At 38.1% G+C, this 19,675-nt stretch overlaps 1 protein-coding gene across 11 annotated transcripts in view; it reads left to right on the forward strand.

Moving 5' to 3' along the window:
* NAV3 (neuron navigator 3) overlaps nucleotides 1-19,675 on the forward strand; it is a 565,631-nt gene that overhangs the window by 137,381 nt on the left and 408,575 nt on the right. For all 11 annotated transcript variants that reach the window (XM_074573833.1, XM_074573778.1, XM_074573817.1 and 8 more), the window contains one exon: nucleotides 6,850-7,251. In XM_074573833.1, coding sequence (XP_074429934.1) covers nucleotides 7,180-7,251 — 72 coding nt within the window. In that variant the 5' untranslated portion in view covers nucleotides 6,850-7,179. The remainder of the gene's footprint in view (nucleotides 1-6,849; nucleotides 7,252-19,675) is intronic.

Here is a 19,675-nt window from a genome sequence, read left to right on the forward strand (position 1 = left end):
CTCAGGCACAGATCAGCTGCATCTTTTGTCAGCCTGCAAATCAAAACTCAAAAGCAACAGAAGGGAAGGCATAATAGCTCCCTAGAAACAAAATTTCAAAGGTATGCAAACTCTCTACTATTTTCGATTAGCCTTTCTCTTTCTCATGAGCCTCATAAATTTCTCTGTCCCATTAACTGAAACAGTCTCTTTATGTAAGAAAACTGTTTAAGTTCCATATAGGTGTGCTTCCATTTTTTGATTAAATTGTGTTTTATTGCCCACTCTTTCCATAGTATACCTAGAATATGAGAATATGCCTTCTGTCTTCCCCTTTGTTTCCAGCTCAGTGCTGGTTTATTTTTCTTAATACCATCTGGATTTTTGGTAGGTTCTGCAGAGTATGTATCTTCCTTCTTTTTCAAGGAAGCTCTGTTGTTGTACATGCAGTGTTACAAATAATAATACAGATATGGTAAGCTATTTAACAGGTACACAAATAAGGAATGTTCATTCTCCCTATTGGTTCCCAAACATTAAAAATGTAAAAATTGCACCATACTGTTTTCATGAGGAGACATGGTATCTATTTCAAAGGTACAGAGGAACATTTGAAACAACTTTGGGCAGAAATGGAGAAATATCCCACTGAAATTAGAGGTGGAATTGAAATTACTATTCAAGCTGGAATTTGTCCAGCACGGCACCTCTGCAGAAGTGCTGTAAGGCACATTTAAACGTAGACATTTTATGTCTCACTCAAAGGATTGCATATGTAGCAGGACAGTGTTGGGTAAGATAAGCAATTTCATTTAGGTCTGATGCTCAGTTATGTATCCTGGCACAGAGTACTGTGCATGCAACAAAACCGTCATCCCTTGCATCAAATTGTTAGGAGAGATTCTATGAGAGACCATAGTAAAAGGCTGGACTGGACTATCACTCAGAAATATACTTTGTATTCCCCTTCTTAGGCTTTCTTTATCTCTGACACTCAATGGCCAAAGAATTGGAAGAGAGAAGGCATTCCTGTCTGGTACTAGTTCCAAGTCTGAAATAAAATTGACGTGTAATAGCAGCTCTAAATTCTGTGTGTAGCATTCAGCCTGTTTGATGGAGCTTGCTATGAAAAATAAAAAGGATTTGAGAAAGCCAAAAGAATTTGAGTTGCTGTATCACTTATAGCAATGGTTTCTGAGAATATCAGGATTTAGAACAGTCTCTTTATATATAATTTATTATTTTATTATTAAATAATATTCTCAATAAAATTATTACTAAATAATAAAAATTATATTTTATTATTTGTCATCATTATTATTATTAACTTTGCTCGCTAAATCACTATGTGAACCGGTGTTAGCTTATGCATTCAGTCTGATGATGTAGAGAGAATCAGAATCCTGCTATATAGAACAGCATTGCAAGAATCTAAGTATTAGGTTCCCCTTTATTCTTTTCTTTAATGTGTAAAAATCTGAAAATAAAAGTTTAATTTTCATTGGCTAGAGCCAGGAACAATGCAAACAATTTTAATTCTGTCCTCACTGATAATGTGATGACTCCCGCGTAGCATTCTGTGCTGAAGAGGAGTTTTGCCCTACGAAGAAATGCAGAGGATAGGATAACACTGCTTACGGAAATAATACAAGATGTTTCGGCCACACATGCACTTAACAAAGGAAGTTAAGTATCATCTCTGGACTTGCCCTTATGTGGTCACTTTTAATCTGAGTAAACACCTTTGCATTGATTGGAAAGAGCTCCATACACTGCAGCTTTCTGTATCGCTGTGAATCAGGAGTATATTTGGACCAGTTTTACTGATGTTTGGACAAGAATTAATTTTGTATTGGAAGAAATAATTCAGTAGGCAAGCCTCGCTGCTTAGAGATATTTTGTTGGCTTACCATCTGCCTTCCCAGGCTGCTTTTATCTGGTGCAGGCAAGCCTTTCTATGGCACTTCTATCATATGTGTTTGCGGAGTATAGCTATTGGCTTCTCATTTTGAATGCTGGCTAAAAGCAGTGTTCTTTGGCATTGCTCTCAAATCCTCCAAGAGTCAACATCATCATCTTTTCCCAATAACTCTTTGTGTGCCTGATCATTATGTTTGCAGTTAGACCCATAGAAAGACCCTAAATGCTTTCTCCCTGTGGGAAAAGACTACAAAGAAAGCTAAGAAGCTTTCATGATTAGAGGCAAGCTTTTTTGAGGCCATTGTGAAGCTATTGCTATGGGTAAGTTATTAGAACCATACTGGGGTGCCACATCACCTAGAGGTTTCATAGGAGCTCATCAAGGATGGAAGCTACATCTCTGGTGTATCCCTGAACTGCCGGTCTTCAATGTGGAGCTGAATAACTTTGCAAAACTCTGTAAAATATTAGTGGTGAACCTCATTTTTATGGCAATAGCCTGAAGAATCAGTCCCAAGGACAGTGGGGCAGAGGACACCCTGCACAAAAATGTGCCCCACTCCTTATCTCAAGGGAGTCACGGAGCCTTGAATCTCTTCCACCTCTTCTCTCAGCCATGCTGCCATCCTTGGCAACACTGTTGGGGAGGAACTGAGGCATTTGCTTTAGCTGTATACTGAGACACTTGCTTTTGGTCCTGGCATAGACACTATTGTGTGTGAAAGAGGTGAACAGGTATCATGTTCAATTTTTGCTCTTTCCCAGCCCCCAAATTCTGCATCACCATTATAACTGCATGTAAAGTAGAAGCTCCATTTTGAAAATGAGGTATTAACAATGAAAAATTGAATTCTTTCCCTCTAAAAATTGCATTGCCTTTCCTATCAACATACACAGAAAATGATTTCTGTATCAATATTTCCAGAAAAGCTTTAATAAAAACATAACTCTCAAATGCTCTTCGCCATAAATCTCTACCAGTGCAGCTGATAATACCTAGGATGCAGCTCAGTAGACTTATCCTGTACACAAACAAGAAAAATTGAAAAGCAAAAATTACAGCCACAGTTTCATACCTGCACCTGCCTCAAGCTCACTGCAAAGTCACTTTAACGGTGTGCCAAAAGTTGAGAATATCCATGTGGGCTGCGTGGAAAAGACAGTAATAAGGGGGGGCTCTAATGTACCTCTCATCCCCATCCTTGCCAATGATAACTACAACACAGCAGCGTCTTGGTGTGCAACCTCCTAGGTAGCCATCAGAATTCACCTTATGAAGTCATGGAGTTTTAATATATCAGAAGGCCACTGACAATGGAAGGAAACCCAGGAAAAAAACTTGTTATCTAGTTTTTTCATAAGGTTGTAGAGCAACTTTTTCTTTGTTGAATCTTGAAAACTGACCAAGATGGAACAATTGCTTACAACTCCCTCCTCCCTGCCCCTGCTCCTCAAACAGACTGACTTGTGACATCCAGACTCTTGAAAGATATTTTTGTTAATTTACACCAAATGTTTAGTGAATGTGCCATTTAAGGGAAAATAATAATAAAAAAATTAGATGTGGAAGAGGCCTTCAAAGGTCTTGAGGAGGCTGATTTCTTCATGTGAATTCAATCAGCTTAAACTTTTCAAGGACTATCTCTGTTGATAATAAGGGTAGTATAGAAGTCATGGCTTTGGTTAATTCTCAGAATATAATCTGGGGTTGTTCCCCACTAGTCTAGGAGTAACCTGTAGCTCATAGTGAACTAAAACAACAAGTTCTTTCAGGCATGCTTCACCTGAATTAAGTCTACCTGAATTTAGGCAAGTAGTAGGTGTACCTAACCCAGAAGCTTAATTACTGTCAATGCCTTCCGTAGTGCTTTTCTTGAGGAGCAATGCAGAAACTCCTAGTCAGAAATACTCCTGCAAAATATTTTCCTCCTTTTGTTGTTCTGTTGTTTTGTTGTTTAACAAGAAAATCTAGGAATGGTCCTAGCCTGGATAGCTTGCTCACTTCCTTTGGGCCTGTGTTTGCAGTGCTAAATGCTTAATCTGCCAGACTATTTTATTATGAGTATCTTTAAATGATTGGAGATTATTAATGAATGACTGTTACGTGTCTGTTAAGGGAATAAAATTGTAAAAAAGCTCTAATTCACCTTGCCTTTTATATTTGTAGATGACTTAGTAAAATCTATGTTATTTAGTGTGCGATCAATAGAATCTCTAGGACTCTGGGTATTTTATGCTATGATTGCATGTATGTTAAATATCACTGTAAAAAGGGTGAATAATAAATTGGGTGCCACTGTTAAAAAATAAATAAAAAAAATTGCCAGTCAAGAGCATTTAATTACAGCTGTTTATGTTGAAAAGGCTGAAGACCTTGGAACAATGTGCTGAATGGAATGGCAAGAATTGCCACCCTGTGCTTTGCATGTTAAAAGTAATGAGGGCAGTCCAAACAAAATTATTTGCATTCTGTCCAACTTTGGCTTGAAAACACCATACAGTTCCACCGAATAGCTTAATTGCCTAGTATAGCATAATTGCCAGGCGTGGGGTGTAATATAATTTACATTACATCTGACCATGAAACGAACCAGGGAAACTGCTGTTTTTTAACAGCTTGGTTTTGACTTATCTAAGCTTTAGAATTGTTACAAGTGTAAATCCAGATGTTGATCGCTACAGCGATACCTCATGTTTCATCTTTCTTCTGCATCCTGGCATTACGGACTTGAGAATTTTGTGGATCCCTGAAACTGCCAAACAGGAGAATCAGAGGTTGTGCCTGCGAGGCTCTGGGCAGGGGCGGGAGCAGCCGGTGCCTGAGAACGATGTCTGTCTCTGTCCTGCTGCATCTCAGCCTCTGTGGAAACGGGGTGAGAAAAAATAATGAATAGAAAAATGCTGTCCGAGCATTTGAGTCTTTGGTGAGTGCTTTTGTAATATAATGCTTACCTGCGTCATTTGCAGGAGGAGGTGATTCTCAAAAGTTAGACTAGCCAATGGAATTGGTTATATGCCTAGGTGACGTGTATCAGGCTAAAGCTGTGTTTGATAGCTAAAGCTTCTATCTGGGTGTGCGTTCTCTCATGTAGCAGCTTCACGTACTATTGGTTATATTCCTATGACTTCACCATGCAGATGCATCTTCTGTTTGCTTCTAGTTATTTTTGGAACAGACTTGTCCTTATTGCCTGATCAATCCTTTGTTAATATCACAGTCAAATGTATGTAAAGATAAATAGGGATAAGTAATATGTGCCTCACATTGTAGTGTTGAGAATAACTACAATTTTATTCCTTGTTGGAACACCCTTTGGACTGAAGAAGATTCTGTATCTCATAGGGTAACATGCTGTCAGTATTTCTTTGTATCAATATCGAGCCCTTGATGTTGTCTCACTGGGTTTATCTCGCGCATGTGGACTCACCCTACATGTCGTAACAGCTTAAGTTTTTCTCCTGTTTATAACTGGATCACAAAAATAAAGCTTGCTATTTTAGTAGTAGGACTAGGCATCCTCAGGTTTTGTTTGTTTGTTTTTAGTTCAATGTTATCAAAAAAGGAGAACTCTCCATGGACCACAACATCTTTTGCCTTTAAGTTCTGGGTGAAAAAATGCAAATGTGAGAATACTCAGAGAAATCCAAGATACCATCAACAACCAATCCAAAAACTAAGCAGTAAGAGTTGTTCGGCATCGCATGAGCCTAGTAAGGGCTTCTATTAAAAAACGTAAGTGGCCTCCATTGCAAATGCAGAAGGTTAATTCAGATCCTCCTAGGAACAGGTGTCAGACTTGACTGTCAGTTCGGTCTTTGTTTCTGAACCTTAGCTTTAGGCACCTTCGGGGAAAAAACCCCAAAACATAGATGCCTAAATATGGATTTCTTTGGAAGCAAAATTCAGCCATCAGATTTATAATTCTTGGCCTAAGTATAAATCATTTACACTAGAGTAACACTTGCACCTGAGGTCTGATTAAAAGACAGTTTAAGCTGATAGTTCAGTAATGACTCCACTGAATTTTGGATTTATTTATTTTCTTTAGAGAAAATAACCTTTTCAATGTCATTTTATTGGACACAGAGTGCATGACCTAACGTGTACCATTCAATATACTATCTAGACATATTTCTTTTTCCATGTGCATTAGTGAAGGCACGTTGTGAACAATATGCATTTAAAATTAATTAAAATGGCATTCAAATTATTTTTTTTACGTGGGCTTCCTCTACTCAGTTAATTCAGTTTAAGCACAATTGTCTTTCAATTACACTGAAGGCATGAATGTTCTATGATTTTATTGTCAAAAATGACAGAAGAGACACTGGCTTTTTCTATACCTTTTAGTAGAACTTCAACTTTCTGGTAACAAATCTTGTTTGCAGGGGTTTTATTTCGTTTTGTTCCCCCCTGCCTTCAAGATAAGTTTTTGGGCGAGGTGTTCTTTTTTTTCTTTAGGTTGTCATATTGGCTAGGACTTAGTATTTTGACTGCAGGTTTTCACTGTCTGACCCTGTCAACATTATACTGGTTACTACTTTTTGAAGGCACTGAGTAGGAAGTACGTGATAAAGATAAAAAAATTTCATCTATGCTGCCTTTAGTCAAATAGTCTTTGCTCTTCTTTTTCCTTGAACTTTTCCTTGATGTCTGTAGCTGGAATTCACTAGCTGTTCTCAGTGAATACTCTGCGTGCCCAGTGTGACGTAGAGGGGGGACAAGTGGCATCATGCGTAGGTTCATCCTGCCAAGTATTAAATCACAAAACAGTATTAGTTCCTTTAAAAAAAAATAATTAAAAATAAAAAAACACAAACCACACACCGAGACAAATAGAAAAAAAAAAACAACAACCTGCACACCTGAGCAAGACAGATAATCAGTTACAAAAAGTGACAGCAAATTGCAAATCAATCTTGATTTTTTTTTTTTTTTTTCCTCAACAGGTTCACAGTCAGGATGTAACCTTCTGTAAAATGGAAATCTGTGAAGAAAGACACAGATAGCAGTTGGATTTAAAAGTAGCGGATGAATATTTTTCTTAAGCATCAGCTTTTTAAAATGCTATGGTGGTTTGGAAAGTCCCAAGAGTGAACTGCGAAGTTTTCCTCAGCTCGATCGATTGGTTTCTTAGTCATTTCTCCAAGTCACTGATGTTCAGAGATGGTGTGTGATGGAAAAAACTACCATGCCTCTGTGTTTGTAGCCCCTGTTTTTTGGATTAGTTTGCTGTATTGCTGAACCAATTTCGTTTTGAAGGGCAAGGAGTGAATGTGATGGATTTATCTTCAGAGATGAACAAACATGGAAGGAATCCAGTAAGTCATAAACTAGAAGATCAAAAGAAGGTAAGATTATTTTTAATTATACTTAATATATTTGAACCACTTGCAGACTCTTTGATTTTTAGTAAACTGGAAATTAACGTGCTTTTGAGAATATAGCAGTCTGCTGTGCTCACACACTATTGCAGTACAGTGAACTGCTGTTACAGGACTCAACTTCTTCATTGTCTAGTAATTTTCCTTCTAATACTGATTGATTGCCTGGTAATTTTGTGTCAAAAGCTCCCTGAATTTATCTAGCAAATTGTTTGGCAAAACCTTTACTCACTAGCAAGGCTGAGTTCATGGCAGAGACATGCTGAAACAAAGTAAGTATCTGACATCAGCCTGATACTGTTTGAGATCTTCATCCTTTACAGTGGGTGGATTGACCCTTCCTATTGTATACTACCAGTACTTCTGTATAATTTGTTTTTTTGATGATCTGTTGTTGTCGCTCAAGTTTCATCATTCGGTGCCCAAGGCAGTTTAAGCTCACTCTTCCACAATACAGAAAATCCTTTTGGAAATCCCACTTCTGCAACAGACTGTCTCAAAAGGCAGTCTATTTTACTGTCTGCTTTACTTACTCGTACTATGGTCTGGAAATTTTTCTGATGCTTATTTCATAAACTTGAATTTGATGCTTTTTAACATCTTCAGGACCTTTTTCTATTTTCCCATGTTTTATTGGTCTTTTGTTATTACATTCATAGATTTTTCTGAACAAAGGCGGTTTTTTTATTCTCCAGTTTATTAGAAGTTCAAAATTCTGTAATATTTTTTTGTTAGATTAGGAGGAATTCCTCAAACTCAAGTTCAGCAAAAATGTTCTGAAAAACCCTACAAAGCCTTCTTTATCGCATTCCTTAACCTGCTTTGTTATTTAACTCTCTCTCAAACTTTTCTTACCATATGTGGTAATATCTGCACATAAATAAAATCTCCACCAGTGATACCTAACAGGCTTTGCAGATTTTTCAGAACTGTTCGGCAGAAACAAGACTCACTCAACCCTCAGGCAGTTCTGAGATGTTTCTGTGTCTCAGATTTATTTCCTATTAATCTATCAGCAATTTCTCTGCGCTGATGCGGCCTTTCCAAAATAGAGTTGGCCATAAACACCCTCCTTGTGTTGGCTGTGTCTGATGAAGCCAGAATTCCCTGAGCTTTGATCGTGGCTCCATGCAACGCTGTCTCACTTACCTGTGTATGTCTGATCTGGCTCGGGTGTGGGCATCAGTCACATTGCTGTTGAACCAGGCACGGTGTGTGACATAAGGTTTAACATCAGGTTAATGCACTTTATGCTAACTGAGGGATGACAGACTTGGGACATGTTCTTCCTGGCGTGCCTGGGTTCGCCAGCAGAAAGTGTGAATTCTGGTGGAGCGTTTTGTGGCTGTACTGTTCTTCATATACTAGGCCTTAAAATGAGATTTACTGGCCTCTTTGAATTACTGCATAGGTTCAATGGGGCTGTTAATGTCCAAATCATGTATTAGAGTGCAGGTTATGTACTTTATTATTACACAGGCTTATTATAAACAGTGCTGCTGGGTTGCTTTTTTTTTTTTCTGAATTTTGGTATGAAAGCTGCTGGCTAATATTTTAAATAATTTTGATCTTGTTTGGGGTAAACCCAAATTGGGGGAATTTATGGGCAACATAAATGAAACAATTTTAAGACCTACAAAATCAAATACTTCATTTTAGTGCCTCTGAGATTTGTATGTGTTAATCTAAGCCACTCGGTCACAGACAATAGCCTTTTAAATTGCAGGAAATATACCATGATAACACATGTGATTAAATTATTGGGAAAATATATTCAGCCTTTGAGCAGGTTTTTTGAAATGGAAAAGACACAGAGGTGTATGATAGGAGATAAATGGTTTAGAGCATAGGAATTTCTGCAACTCATAATTCCCACCTTTCTGTGGCACAAAAGAAAAGCTGAGAAATATTGGCATTAATCTCACCATCCGGTGAACTGTTTTCTGAACTGTTATTATCTGATGTGGAATTGAGTATGCTTGAGTCCCCTCTTCCCCCAACCCCCCTCCTATTTCAAAAGGATTTTTTTCCCCTTCATGTCTAATACCTGCAGATTCACTTCTAGAGTCTGACTCTTCAGATTGCTTAGGAGGAGAAAGTTTGTTTCAAAGAGGATCTGTTGTACCTCAAGGTCAAACGTTTTCTTTGAGCCAGCCTGTGGATGTTTGATCCAGCTGTAGAACTATGCAACAGCTACTGAAGGCTCTGTCGCTGCTAAAAGTCTGTGCTCCTGTGGCATGGTTGATGCTGAAGAAATAAATGTGATGATAATAAACAGAAGTCTGGTTAATTTTCATTACATTCAGGAATCCTTACTAGTAATTTAACATCATTGGTATGCTAGTATTGAGTTCATTATAGAAGGCTAATGTTTGAATAAAATAAGGCTTTAAAGGTAATGGGGAAGCACAAGAAGTAGTAGTAATTGGGCTATCTCTTTATGCTGCATTGGTTATAAAGCAAATTTTGAAATATGTTAGATAGAAATGAGTGAAATAAAAATGGACAGCTTGAGGAAATACTGGCTGACTTACTGGCTGACGTGGATGTCTTAACAGTGCTCTACCTATATTAGACCAGGCAGAAATCAAGCAGAATCTCTTGGATAGCTCATGTTCTATAAATAAATGAAAAATATTGTGTTGTGGGAAGACTCAACTGTTGCGTTGCTGAAGAATGTATTGTCACTGGACTGTTTTCTGCATGGGGAATTTATGAAAAAAAAATCAAATGGATCAAATATTAATTAAGGATATAAAACTTCTCAGGTAGTTTTAAAAACACAGACTGTGCTTTGGCATTTCACTTTTCTAATCATTTCATAGGATAGTACATGCTATATAGTTACTTTCCTATGATCTGGATTTGTGCCTGGACAATTATGTTCATATAATTTTTATGTTGTTAACATATGAACTATCATGTCCATAGGACACTCAGACATACTCCTTATCTCAAAACCCATCAAATGCTATCAGCTGCATTCTAAACAGATGCATACTCATTTTATGGCTGCAGAACTATCAAGCTCTTTAGCCTTTCTGCAGCTCCAAGATGCGATGACAGTTTTATTGATTTTTGGCACTAGTCTGTTTGTGTCTGTGGGACTGGCAGGTGACTCTGGGCTGGTACTCGACTGTTTGGCCCTCGAGTACAAAATGAGAGCTTTTGGTAGCTGTGTGGAAGCAGTATTCCAATTTCTGTGGCTGAAGTGTTGAGGAAAGGAGGGAGGCAGGCTAAGAGAAAGGAGTGCAGAGAGGAAAAAGACTTTTAGAAAGATCACTGTAATCAATAAATTCGACCTCCAGCAGAAAACAGGTATAGGACTTCCCTCTACAAATTCTTTTAGCTCGGTGCAAAGCCTCGGAAAATTGATAATGAGCTGGAATGGGTAGTTCTGGGATGTCCATCAGCTTTATCTGCTTGAGGACCATGTGTCCATGGTATGTCCATCCAAAGGGCATCCTTCCTGGATGTGCCAGATATACCACTCCGTCTATGTAGAGATTTCAGGTTAAATGCTGTGCTTCTGCATCTATTTGCCATTCCCACAGTGTGCTGTAATTTCTTACTTAAAAAGCATGATAATATTCAAGGCTTTATGACATAAATGCCAGTAAGTAGCAAATGCATATATCGCTGTTTTACAGTATGGTGTGTAGGTTCATGATTTTAGTACATGGTAAATCGTAGAGAAAGCTATGAACTAGAAGTTTGAATAACAGGTTTCTATAGGCAACTTGCTGCAAATAACCATTTTAAAAAACTGAAAAGACTGCTTTATCTATCTGTATTTCATCATTCGGCAGGGTTCTTCTGTTTTCAAAATCAACATAAAAATTTGTAATTGGCTGCCACATGCATGGTTTATGCTAGTCAAATCTGTAAAATAAATATCAAAAATTTCCCAACTACTCCAGTCACTTAATTTTAATGCTTTCCCCTACAAGGAAGTCCCATTGGGGCCATTTCTTTGACAGACTATCCAGGTTACGTGGTATCTTGGAAGAACACCTGCTTGCTGCAGGCAGGCAAAGCCAAACCTTTGAATGATGCTGCAGCTGTGGCCTTATTAAAGTCTGGAGACTAGGGGTGGGAGCCTGAGAGTGTGCTTCACTGTGGGTGTACGGATGTGTGTGAGACAACGCGCAGGCAAATAACACAGGCTGCAATACCCTCAAGTATCATTTGTGTACTTGACCTTGTGTAAACCTATAAAATTGTTTCAGAACTATAGTAATGTACAAAATGCTTCCTAGTAACAATAGTACTTGGTCCCTTAAAGGTTTGGCAGATGTGCTTTGTCTGCCAACTAATTTACTGCTTTCTGTTCCACAATGTCTAGGGTGTTTCAGGCAAGCCCACTGAGTCTCTATCCTGACTCACACCAAAAGATGTGTGCCTAGATTTGAAATCCATCTTGCAGAATATGGTAGTAATGATATTCTTGCAGAATTGCTAGTTTCCAAAAGAGGAACCTTTGCACCTCTGCTTACATCACTGGCACGGGGCTTGGAGTTCTGCACACCCAGAATGCTTGCTATGGTCACAGGGATAGTTTTTCATCACATTTTCTTTGAAAGACTGTCAATCAAGGGCCTTGGTCCTTCTGTTTAGAAGCTGATGCAAACCAAGTGAAACTGAAGGGAATTTTTTAGTACTGCATCACCACCACCCCAAATATATGCTTTAAAGTTAAATATGAGAAAGTGCAGGGATCTCAGTTGCTTTCAGAACAAATTGCATCATTTCTTTCAATCTTTCTTTTTGGAGGCAGATGAGCCACTGAACTCCAAGGGATTTTAAACATACACCAAGACTCTATTACTGGGCAATAACTAAATATAATTAATAAGCAGAAATATCAAACAAGCCCTGTCTACTGTTAGATGTTTTGCTGGTCTCCCTGGTAGTCATTTGGAGTTTAACTAAATGTCCAATAATCAGTCAGTTTTTTGCCTGACAGGGTAAAACAGTAGTTTACCGTCAAAAGCATCAGGCAGTCTTGGTATGCAATCCTTTAAAAATCAAATGAAAAGAGAAGGTTTAGAAGGGACAAATGAAATAGGAGTAATCAACATGTACATCACACTGTTCCTCCATCCCTGCCTGCTTCGTCTTAGTTAAAATTCAGAGCACAGAACAACATTTTGGGAAAATCAGATGTTGCCATCATGAGGCAGTTGGGTCAGGAGCACAATTTGTTCTTGCAAACATGCTCATACTGCTACTGTCTGTGCTCCCCATTTTCACATCTCAGTTCTCATTTTTATGACTAATGCTGTAGTCACCCAACAACTGTTTTTAAAAATAATAGCATGAAATATTGGGTAGACCAGGGTTGTTAGTGTTCTTATTTAATAGCTCGTTTTCATTTGAGGACCTAGAATCTGGATGATGTTGCTTGTTATCTCAACAAAAAAGTTGTTTTCTTCCATCCTGCTTTTATTTTACCCTCTGAGGTCATTCAACTGAGCTTTCTCTCCCTCCCCCTCTCACCACCCCAGTCCTTCCTACACATATATACATATATATGTATGTTCTGTGCGTTTTTGTCCATCTGCCCATCTGTGTCTCTGTCAGGGGATGCTTTCCAAACAACTGGAGGTCTGAAGATCTGGTGAAGAGTCAGGGACTCATTAAGCTCAATGTTCATTATTATGCCTTATGTCATAACAGCTGACAGTTTTGATTTTTTTTCAGGACATATATTCAGTGTTTTAATCAAAAACAGCAAGGCAAGGGGATAGTGAGGGGTCTTGAGGGCTGGGGAGAAAGGGTTGTTCTCTTCTTGTTTTGCTATTGTTTTTTCTTCGACACCTTTGAATTAGGCAGAGATAGGAAGAACCCACCCATCTGATAAGGAGAAATGGGCTGTGGGAATAAAACTACAGTTGCTTTCCAAATTCTTTGCTACAGCAGCCTGTCACATATTACCTCCCTCTTTCTCTTAAACTGTTTCCCTCCGTACGCCATGAGTTTTCTGTTTCAAAATTTATGCTAGAAAGACTTGAATTATTTCTCCCACTTGTCAAACCTCCCTGGGGCCCCACCACCTGACTCCCCTCGCGTTCTGAAATTCTTCCGTGCACTCAATGCTAGTGCAGTTGTTCAAATTAAAAAAAAAAAAAAATCTTCGCAGGCTCAATAAATGGTATTAAATATCATTTTATGAAATACAAACCCCATATTTAATAATTCATAAATTCATGCCCTTGGCTGCATATTTACGGTATTTTTTCCCCCTATTAGAGAACTATGATGTAAATAAGATAGCATATATTTCTTTTTTATGCTTTTTCTTTTGCTTTGCCTTCCCTAAGCCATTATCTGCAACAAAGTCTCAATTTCAGAGCAGTATTTTGACCCATTGCTTCCCCAAAACATCTGGGAAATTAAATACTGATTAATTCATTCTCTTCTTAAGAAGAATTTATTATTATATAGTGCTGTATTTCAGTAATGTCTTGGTTTCTTAGCTGGTTCCTTTTCTTTCCACTCAGTGTTAAATTTAAGCTGTTGGTGTTAATGCATGCTTGGTAACTGAGTAAAACTTGCTTAAGAATACCAGGTAAAAGTTGCACCAGGATGTCATTGCTTCCTGGTTGGAAGGAGCTCAGCTGCTTCGCAGTTGTTTGGGCTGGCAGATTTTTGCGTAATCAGATAGCTGAAATGAATACTATTTTGTGTGTACATATACAAAATGATTTTTGATATGCACTACAGAGTAGTGAGAGGAAGAAAGAAGCTTTTCACTTGGGTTGGTTACTTTTTCGCCAAAACAGTAATACTATTACTTACTGGCCTAGGTCTTCACGTGCTACTGAAGACACAATTTCCCGTTTCTACCAACTATGATAGTACATATGCAAAGGTAGCTTTAAGCATCTTGTCTCAAATGGTCTTATGTAATTTGGAATAAGATACAGTGGCTAAAAGCAGAAAACAGTGAAATTCACGGAAGTAATATTTCATGACTATACAGTTTGCTTTAGGTTACCTTGATGGTTACAAACTATCTGTAAGGCTTTCATTTGTCAAGTATAAAAGAAAAAAAAAAGCTAGAAGCTTTCTACCATAAATCCTGTATTTTGATTGCTGTTGGTCTTAGCTTTTCAAAGAAACCTCTTATTAGCCTCAGGACGAAGAACAATTTAGGTGATAATAAATAGATAAACTAGTAAATAAAATCACATGGCTTTCTTTTTTGTCTCTCTGCAGTGGCATTACAAAAACAAAGAAATCACTGTAATTGTTATTTAGTATTTTTCTGCTCTTACTGTGATTTTTTTTTTAAAGTGTTACAGAATAATATTTATTTGGCTGCTTTTGTCTTGAAATCATCATCTGGGAATATCTGCTGCACTTTGAGGATGAAATGCACATTAGGAAAGGGTTGGGCTCCTGAAATACTGTGCAACCATGGCCTGTCTTTTCTAAGAAGGAGCACAAGCTTGAGAAGTGGTGTAGAGTGGAGAATCTGAATGGAGGCTCTAGGTGATCTGTGACATTGTTTTGGGATTTTTATCACCCACCTTCATGAAGATCAATGCCTTTGAAAAGGCCCTTTGAGGTTTTTGTGGTTTGAAATCTGATCTTTGAAATAGGGATGCTCTCATGAGTGCATTATAGGTCAACTATCCTGCCTGCTGACTTTTCTTAAGTATTTCTTTAAATCTTGTGGGTCATCCTGTATCAAAATCTGCATTCAGGGTAAATACTGATTTCCTTGTCTCCCTTCCCTTGAGTTTTGAACTTCCCATGGGATTCTTTTCTGCTCTGAACAGGCTGTATACGACATAGACTACAAAAAAACATATAGCCAGGATTCCTCTCAAAATGTTGGGAAGGGTAAGTAAAAATAATCCGAACCTCCGCCTTACTCTGTTCTGGACTCAAGTTGATTGTCTGAAAGACTAAAATATGACTAGAGCAGTTTTGATATGGATATAACTAAAGGCACTTTTTCCTGCTTTGATAATTCTACTTTAAGGTTAAGTGAAAGGCACTGCTGTGCTTACAAAGTAGTTGTGAAGACTTTTGTTCTTGTTTTTACCACATTTTGTGTTGGGCTAGTTTCTCTAAATCATTCTGTATTGTTACCTTGAGCCTTTAACTGGATCCTAAACTCAGGTCAAGGACTCTGCATCTTCCTGTTTATCTCTGCATTCTTGCAGTACAAGTAAAGCATTACGAGTCCTGTTACATCTGTGTGTCATGGATGAAAGTCCTACCTATTTGCTTCTCTAATTCCCCTGGAACTCTTAATAGTTGAAATTGGATGGAGAAGCATCTGCTGCTGTGTCAGAAGAAATAAACCACTGAAGGACTGTACTGCAGTGTGCCTTTGTGGGAGGGATATAAAGACCTTCTTATGACTACATCTTGTATATGCTAAAGCAAGAAGTCTTGTGAGACTGTTGCATGCTTGCTTATAAAGCAGAGTTAATAACCTTTTAAACTCATTCTAGATAGGTCTAGCCTTAAGCAATGTATGAGAGGACAACCCTGCCTGGTATTGTAGCTTTTAGCTTCTGAATAGTAACATCTAGTGAAATCATTGACTGATTATGAACAACTAATAGTCCCAAATTAAACCAGATCTTGTTTTCCTGGATAAAGGAAATACTAAATATGCACTCTGAATAGAAAAACAAAAAAATGGGAAAGGGTGAACAAAACTTGGTACAAATGCAGAAACAATGCACAGAAAAGTTTAAAGCCTTGCTTCTACAAATGAGTTTTCTAGGATTTTTTGCATGCTTACTAAAGGAAATGCATGTGGAAGAAAACCTGTGGAATTAGAATCATAGAATCTTCATGGTTGGAAAGGACCTTTGAAATCATCGAGTCCAACCATACACACACAAAAAACCCCACAACAATCTCTGCCACTGGAGCATGCCCTGAAGTGCCAAATCTAGACGTTTCTTGAACACCTCTAGGGATGGTGACTCAACCACCTCCCTGGGCAGGCTGTTCCAGTGCCTGACCACTCTTTCAGTAAAGTAATTCTTCCTAATATCTAATGTAAACCTCCCCTGCCGCAACTTCAGACCATTTCTTCTGGTCCTGTCATTATTTACTTGGGAGAAGAGGCCAACACCCACCTCTCTCCAACCTCCTTTCAGGTACCTGTAGAGGCCAATGAGGTCTCCCCTCAGCCTCCTCTTCTCCAAGCTAAACATGCCCAGCTCCCTCAGCCTCTCCTCATATGACCTGGTCTCCAGACCCCTCACCAGCCTGGTAGCTCTCCTCTGGACACGCTCCAGTGCTTCAATGTCCCTCTTGTACAGAGGGGCCCAGAACTGAACACAGCACTCGAGGTGAGGCCTCACCAGTGCCGAGTACAGAGGCACGATCACTTCCCTACTCCTGCTGGTCAAGGTATATTGCTGAGGTCACCTTAGCTAGTCATATCAGTTTCATAATGCAGGCAACCCTTAAATGTGAGTCTCTTGAGTCTGAGTATTGTACCAGAATGGAAGACTATGCTTTGAAACCAAAGTGTCAGAGTGCATTCATGCTGTGTTCCAATAAAAGAATACTGCTGGGAGAGGTTTCATTTTTATTTTTTAATGCTTAGGTACGGCTATTACCTTTTCTCCAGTGCTGAGGTACAAAAGAATGTAAAGGCAGGGAAGAACTCTGGAAAGGGTTTGCATTTTCTTTTTAGTGCAAACTTCCTTTTTTTCACAGTTGGTTACTGGCATGCATGTGCATATCCATTTTGATTTGAATACAAGTATGTCTGTACTTACAAACTAACTTAGTTATGCTGTATATTTTCAGCAAAGCTTTTTTGCTAGAAGAGAAGAAAAAGTTGATAGAGCTTGTTTGTTTTTTTTTTTTTTAAATTTTCAGTATACTCTGTTGTTAGTAAAGTGAACCTTAGAACATTATAATTATTTGTAGGGTTTTATGGTGTGGGGGTTTTTTTAATTCTTTTTTGTAGTGTGTTTAGATGTCATAAATTTCTCTCAGTAGGCTTTGCAGTGTGCAAAACCCATAATTTTTTTAATATTAAATTCCTTGATGCCTTCTAGAATTGTCAGTATCAGGCACAGCTATTTCCCTTAATGACACTTTTGCCTGAGTGACTGAACATAGGTTTTGGCAGGGAAAGGGACAGCCCCTGGCGTTCAGGACTTCATCTGAAGGTATGTAACAAAGCAGCTGCTGTTCCAGTTTAACATCTATTATTACTGAAGGAAAAATAAACCTGTGGTTGAAATGCAAGTCAGCAGGCTGTTGGGCTCTTGATTCTTCCGTTTGTTTGTTTGTTTGCTTCTTTCTTTTTGTTGTTGTTGCTGTTGTTGTTTTCCCCTTTCTCTGTCAGGTGTACTCTCCTTACCTGTCATGTTCCCTCTATCCTTGGTGCGTGCTTGTTGCCCTCTACCTGTTTGGTTTCATTTTCCTTCTGCCATGCTCAAGTCAGCCTGGCTTATCAATTTGTATATGTGCACACACATATGTGCAGATCATTGTGTGTATGAATATACATATGTACGCATGTATTTTTGTGTATTAGTACTTTGAGTGGGTGCTTGCATATAAATATGTAATATCAACAATGATGCATAGGACAATCTCTAATATAACCATAGGTTAAAATGGTTTATTTTCTCCATATTCCATTTGTTTCTTGATTATTTTTTTTTTCTGGAAAACAGTATCCTTTGCTCGGAGTCTTTGTCACCCTGCACACCTGTGTGCACAAGCATTCAGAGCTTAGAATGGGAGTCACCTGTCTGTAACTAGGGCTCTTGAGTCTTTTTAAACAATAACAGTAGTAGTAATTCTATGATTGAAAAGTTTTATTTTGTTTAAATTAGTATTTTTATTTATTTTTTTTTAAATCTCTGTTTCTTAAATTTTGTTGGTGAGAAATTTCTGTGTTCACTTGTTTCTACTTGTAGAGCCTGTCAGGGTTCTCCAGCTCAGTCAAAAATGTGAGAGTTGATCTTAGTTCTCGATAGAAGAGCCTTGAAATACTGTCAGTCGTCATGTCATCTGACTGACATGGAGCAGGGAGACCAAATGTCCCTCTTTATCTGAATCCCTAAACCGATGCCAGTAATAAGTTGCATGGTAAGTCCACGAGGGAGCGTGCGGTTATTCATAAGTATGGTGGAGACATTGTACCAATAAAAAAAGGACTTGGGGGAAGCTGCCAATAATCTCTTTTTTTTTTTTTTTATTTTTAAATTGCCTGATGTAAACACTGTGTCCATAATTTGTCATTTGGAAGGGATAATTTCCAGCAGGTGTTCTTCTTGGCTCAATTGCAGAGGTCAGATGACTTTGGATTTATTGTTGGCATCATAAATGAGCACCAAAGGAGACTACAATACACAAACGCACAGTGATTCAACCTCTAGAACACTAGCAAGTTTCTATAAAGCAGTAATAAATGTGGCCGCCAATGGTGAGCATCATTTAAAACCAGCTTTTACCTATGATTACTACACTATATGCCCTGATATCTTAAGGGTATTTCCTACTTACTAGATGTGTAGTAATTGAGATACATTTTGACTTCTTGATGGTGATCTTTCTCTTTTTTTAATTTCCATATTTTTTAAATATGTTGACTTCTTAATTAGACACTTCTCATTTTTAACTGTTGAGGTAGCAGATCAATATTAAAGCCAGAATTCTGGAAGGTGGTTATTTAGTTTGCCTGAACCTACTCTGAGTGGAACAGTTACTGCTTTGTGAAATACCATGTGTATCTGTGTTATGCAATAGCTTATTAATAATATAAATATGTCTATTGCTATATTACAGTTGCTGCTGTATCACTTTTAGGAAGGATGATGTAAGTAAGATCTGTTTCTCTTCAAGCTTTGTCAATTTTCTTTGCACCCTCAGGGAAGTTGCTTAAACTCAGTTTTATCCATCTGTAAAATTAAAAGATCTTCTGAATCATTGATCATTGATTTCTCTCAGAACATGAAGATCCTCAGATTGAAGGTCAAATATATTTGCCTAATATTTAAAATAAATACACTGCATTTATGGCTATTTATTTGCATTGTGACAGAGGACAGGAGTCAGAATCAGGATACAGTTGTGCTGCCACTCTAGGAACACAGTAAAAAAAAGACTCTGGCTTAAAGACCTTACAGACCTTGTAATTTCCCTTGATACCACTTTTTTTACTTAGTCCCTAAGAGTGGAATATGCTTTTTTCTTGGTAGAATGTGGTCTCCTATATAAAACTGCACATCACTCAGGAACTAAGTTGTACTGTGTGTGAGAGAGGAGGGAGAAGTTTGTGTTCCTTTTTTCATGTACATGGGCTTTTTCTTTCTGTCGTGCCCACCAAAAACCTATAATGCCTTAGCCGTTACTGAATTATACCTATATTTTCTCTTAATTTCCTGAT

The sequence above is a fragment of the Larus michahellis genome, chromosome 1 (genome assembly GCF_964199755.1).
Source record: "Larus michahellis chromosome 1, bLarMic1.1, whole genome shotgun sequence".
Classification (NCBI taxonomy): Eukaryota; Metazoa; Chordata; class Aves; order Charadriiformes; family Laridae; genus Larus; species Larus michahellis.